The sequence below is a fragment of the Gossypium hirsutum genome, chromosome A10 (assembly GCF_007990345.1).
Source record: "Gossypium hirsutum isolate 1008001.06 chromosome A10, Gossypium_hirsutum_v2.1, whole genome shotgun sequence".
NCBI lineage: Eukaryota > Viridiplantae > Streptophyta > Magnoliopsida > Malvales > Malvaceae > Gossypium > Gossypium hirsutum.
Genome location: NC_053433.1, coordinates 13,681,656 through 13,686,889, shown reverse-complemented (window position 1 = coordinate 13,686,889; position 5,234 = coordinate 13,681,656). Strand labels below are relative to the sequence as shown.

The following is a 5,234-nucleotide window of genomic DNA, read 5'->3' as shown; positions in this document are numbered from 1 at the left end:
AGCAACTAATAAGGTAATTCAATAATGCACACAACTAACGGAAGGGAAGCAAAACGGATGAAAATGCATACGACTATTATAATCTTTCTAAATTTTGCTAGCTAATGATCACCACTGATCCCATTTATTTAAGAAATCATTCCACATTTCTGTTGCTATTGATTCTCGTAAAGATGAAGCAATTTGTTCCTGATACGAGGAAGCAAACTGCAGCTCAGGTTGCTCATTGAAATCAGGCAATTCATCCACTGTCGCCCCCTCAATGCTAGAAAACAACCAATCGAGTCTTTCCTCACGTCGGATGTAATTATGTAGAACACATGCGGCTATAACTATGTCCCTTTGGATATGGAAGGCATATTGTGGGGCTAGTTTGAGAATAGGAAATCGAGTTTTCAGCACATCAAAAGCCCTCTGTATGACATTTCTAAGAGAAGAATGCCGATGATTAAAGAGCTCCTTTGCATTTCTGGGTAGTTGATTGGCACCTCTATATTCATGTAGGTGATACCGAACTCCCAAATATGGTGCAAGAAATCCTTCCATGTTGGAGTAACCAGTATCAACCAGATAATATTTTCCTGTGAGCAAAAATCCAGGGTATGTTAGTTTCACTTCCAACCAAATGACCGCAGGATAAATAAAAACTTCAGGCCAAGAAAATGAAAAATAAAAAGAGAAAATTATCTTACAATTATGTAACAAAAATAATGTAACACATATGTATAACCTTATCATTATATATAATATTTATTCAATAGAAAAGTGGCAAACGTAATTTCATCCAATTTCAACCTGCAGCTTATATTTCAGTTTGAGAAGCATAGAGCCCATCCCAGACCCCTACTTCTACAGAAAGAAAAAGGTGGAACATAAAACCTTGAGAAATCGGAGGAAAATTCTGATCAGGGTCATCTAAGACTGCTCTTAAAACTCGTGAATCGGCGACAGACCCTTCCCAACCTGGATAAACAAATATAAACTGTAGATCAAATGTGCAGGCTGCCAAAACATTTTGTGATAGAACACCTTTCCTATTTCGAAAACGAGACTGATCTTTTGCTGGGACATGTGCAGGGATGTGCATTCCATCTATGACACCAACACAATCCTGAGTGAACAAAAGTTAAGTGAATCACCAATGATGGAGATGGAATGAAAAGAAAGGAAACAGTGTTAGAGATAAAAACCTTGAAATATGGGGAGAATCGATTATTATTAAGAATTTCCAGAGTACTGAAATCCGGGGGCTGTAAGAATTCCCGCGAAAGCGACTTGATTGCCTTCAAAACATTATTAAAATGACGACTTATGGTTTCACCCGAATGCTGAAACCTCTCTTGGATTACTCTGTTACGTTCATTATGACCCACAATATTTAAGAAAATCGCCAGCTGCTCCTCAATCATAACACCAGCTGTATCACGTAACATACCTCTATGTCGAAGAGTGTAACATAGCTTGTGAAAAACATGTTTATCCATCCGGAGCATCTCTCGACAAAGATCATCAGGTCCTTCTAGCACCTCATTCATAAAACCACTTCCACTAGGTAATGAAGCATAACGGGTTTGCCTAGTTATGCTATTATAGTAATAGTAACCAGCAGCTGCTGCAACTAGTTCCATCTCGTCCAATTCTATATCGAGGTCATCCATGCAAGTTGACATATCTGTGAAATAAAATAAAATGAAGCCTGTGTAATGCAATGCAAAAACGAAAAACTCGGAAAAGAAACTAATCCACATAACCAAGCAATACTTTATGTTTTTTAAAACAGAAAGACATGGAATAGACCACTAACAATCATTTAAGATCATTAATCCAAATCAAGCAACCATGAATTCAAGGTACCATACATGCCAAAACCAAAAGACGAGACTAAAAGGTACACAAAGTAATAATGTCATTAACTATTTCATCTGTGAACTAGGCATAGAACTACACTTGCGCTGCAACCATGGCAACCTTTTATCACTCCTAAGAGATATAAATATTTCTCTAGCATTGGGGTTCTCAAACAAATCCAAAGCAAGAAAGTAAATCCGTTGATCAACACCTTGCATCTCATCTAACACCTTTATGCACTTGCTTATAGAAAACCGGTCCTCGTTCTTCATAATTGCCGACGCCCTCAATTTTGAAGCGGCCGCGATTTCTAGCATAGCATCCACTATGGCATCCCCGGTAGCTTTACGACTTCTCTTCCGCCGACCAGAACTTGATGGTGTCACGGATTGACGCTTGTTGCGTCCTTCTAGCATGTTAACATCATCACCGGAGCCCGTAGAAGCTTCATCGTCGACATAATTCAATTGTCCACTGGGATCAACTGACATGTTTTAAGCCTTGAAATGCATCAAAAACAAGCAATTTTGGTTCCAACTGTTTCAATTCCACAATAAAAATTAATTGCAGAACTATTTCATATTAAAAAAATCCCTTCTAAATAAGCATTTCCACAAAACTAATATAGACATAAAATTTTCAAAAAAAAAAACAGTTGAGGACAATGGGAAAGATTTCCAGAGACATAACCGAACAATTCTTTCTACAATTTTAAAAAGTGTTACTCACTGATCTGATATTGAATTGAAACAAAGTTAGGAGATGGGAAAGATTGGAAGAGAAATGGTGGTTGAAGGGAAAAGAAAAGAAAATTGAAGGTAAAAATGACTAGAATTTGAAAAAATGTAATAAACCCTAAGATTGTCTTGAAAAAACGATGAATGGCATTTAATAAGAAGAAAATCCAAGAAAAAGAGAGTGAAGAGATACGAAAGAAGTAACCTGGAGTTTGAAAGTGAGAGTGAGAAACAAACTTGAGTAGTGGAGTGGAGTGGAGTGGAGTGGAGTTGAGTTGGAACTACTTTCCCCAGAATCCCAAACTCAATTTCAGTCACAGTTCCTTATAGGGGTGGAAAACAAAATTAAAATTCTATTTTTTTTAAAGAAATTTATTACCATGTTAGAATATATACCAACCAAATTATTGGAATTGGAATTGGAATTGGAATTGGAATTGAAATGATCATACATATTAATTTTCATCAACCAAACATTAATAATAAATTTTATTTTTTTTTAAAAATCATTGCTATTGATTTATCAGTATATGTTGATTCAATTCTGATTATTTATTTATAAAAATACAGAATTAAATAATTATAAATTGAATTCTTTTTATTGTTTGATAATGAGGAGAAGATACTTGAGGAAAATTGGATAGTGAAAATAAATAAAATATTAACAAAGATTATGAATGATGAATTTCGTTTTCTTTACTATACTCTTTTTTTTCAATAATTTCTTGGTTGGATTGTGATTCAATTTAATTTCTGGCAACCTCACTTTCAATCATAAATATTCTTGTGCTTTTTTATTTTCATAATATGTTAAAAGCGAAACATAAATTGTTAAGTAAAGACTTCAATACTTTTCTAACTAGCTTGACGTTAGAATACTGTTTCACCATGAGTAAATTCATGGTTTGTAATGTGACACAATAGAACTCAAATAGCAAATCCTCATCTAGTATTCTTAGGATCAGTTTACCATTCCTTCAAAAAAATAATTTTGAGACAAAAGCATTGCTAAACAAGATGTTTTTTAGCAAAAAAAAAAAAAATATTTTTCAAATCCCAATATTTGGCCTAAAAGTACTTTTGACGGAAGCAAAAAAATTTTAATTTCTCTCCAAAAATACTTCTTAAAAATAACACTAAAGTGAGGCTTAATTTCCAACCATGTCAATATCTAAAGTTTTGATTATTTAACATTAATTGTGCCCTTATGGATAGTCTCAAAGATAATCCAAGCTTTTTTAACAATAATATACTTGGAAATATGACTGAACGTTTGAGAATCCATTCCATTAAAAATTGCATTGATGGGTTTTAAGTTAACATTAATCAACTTATCATAATTAATAGTACAGTTGAACAGTTGGTTTCTAGATTAGGAGTCCTCACACCATTTAAGTTGATATGAGCCTCCCAAGCAGTCAAAATAGAGCACCAAGATCTATTGTTCATTAACTTAATAAATGCCCTCACCCTTACTCTCTAGTAAGTGTAATTGGAGCTATTTAGTATATGGAGTCTCGAGATCAATCTTTCTTTCACCTCTTAAGCAATTCAAGACAGACTTTTCACTTAATTCATCAAATTTCCAACATATAAGAGCTCGAGATTAATTATCCTTTCATCTCATAAGCAATTCAATTACAGAATTTCACTTAATTCAACAAGCTTCTAGCGTATGAGGTCTTGAGTTGCAACTAACTATATGCAAGTAGCACTAGCACATTTTGTTTCAAGTTTCAAATCAAGATGAGTGAAGCAAGATATATTGAAGGATAAACACACACAACATAAAAACTCCACAATGTATTTTAAGTTTAAAGAATTGGGAAAGTATCCAAATCTATTTTCATGAAACCGTTTATAAATTTGTCATGTTACTAATAAGCTATTTGAATATCTACTTTTCAACCTTAAAAAAATGGAAAACCATTTGCAAATTTGTTTCAACTATTTTGAATTTTGGCTTTAACGATTGCCCTTCTCCGCTGCCTCATCTTCTCCTCTAATCCCATTGCCTTTCTAAGCCTCCTTCCTTCGTGTAATGAAAATTCCCAAATGAACCCAATAAAATGAAACGGTAGGAGTAAATAACTCTGAGAAAGATTTGAAGAAGAATGAGAGAAAAAAGAGAGAAAAGGGATAAAAGAAAAACGAAATTTTCATGCCATAACCTTCATTTGCACTTACCTTCTGTTTTAGTATGTAACTGTTCTAGAGAAAGCCTGGCAACAACCCCAGGTGTTCCCAAAACGACTCGTTTCAATTAAAAGACTAAACACCAAAATGTTGCATCTAATAGTTCTACCCTCCTCCCTAAACAACCCCGTGTAATTACAACTAAAATAAATAGAACGCAACGTTTTACAAAACACTTAAAGAAAATAGAAAACAGAAAAGATGGTCCCTTCCATAACAAATACTCCCTTCGTAAAGATGATCCTTGACCTCAAGGATCATAGGTTGGATATTGTTGTAGAAGAGTGCTCCAGACTTCCCAAGTAGCGTCTTCCGGAAATGTATCAGCCCATTCAACAAGTACCTCAGTTACAGCTTGGTTACCCTTCTTAGTCATCCTTCAAGATAGAGTCGTCTGATTCCACAGGAGGTAAATTAGGCGTACAAGTTGCTAAGCCAATGTGTTTTTTGAGT

At 34.4% G+C, this 5,234-nt stretch overlaps 1 protein-coding gene across 4 annotated transcripts; it reads right to left on the bottom strand.

Annotated features, from left to right (window-relative positions):
* LOC107897173 (uncharacterized) lies at positions 1–3,035 on the bottom strand. Of its 4 annotated transcripts, none has more exons than XM_016822531.2 (5): positions 2,791–3,035; positions 2,060–2,385; positions 1,191–1,672; positions 880–1,111; positions 1–581 (listed from the first exon to the last, which is right to left on the bottom strand). In XM_016822531.2, the coding sequence occupies exons 2-5, from the start codon at positions 2,337–2,339 to the stop codon at positions 109–111; spliced, it is 1,467 nt and encodes a 488-aa protein (XP_016678020.1). In that variant the 5' UTR covers positions 2,340–2,385; positions 2,791–3,035; the 3' UTR covers positions 1–108. The 4 variants fall into 4 exon arrangements, with proteins under 4 accessions (XP_016678020.1, XP_016678021.1, XP_040934704.1 ...); XM_016822532.2 differs by having other exon boundaries at positions 2,060–2,348; positions 2,791–3,032; XM_041078770.1 differs by having other exon boundaries at positions 2,823–2,936.
* Between the last annotated feature and the right edge of the window lie 2,199 nt (positions 3,036–5,234).

Excerpts from the sequence above, each read along its gene's own strand:
- LOC107897173 (XM_016822531.2), bottom strand. The coding sequence starts at position 2,339 with ATGTCAGTTGATCCCAGTGGACAATTGAATTATGTCGACGATGAAGCT. Across the intron at positions 1,673-2,059 it reads GGTGTTAGATGAGATGCAAG|ATATGTCAACTTGCATGGAT; the intron begins GTGTTGATCAAC and ends TTTATTTCACAG. Across the intron at positions 582-879 it reads TTTTCCTCCGATTTCTCAAG|GAAAATATTATCTGGTTGAT; the intron begins GTTTTATGTTCC and ends TTTTGCTCACAG.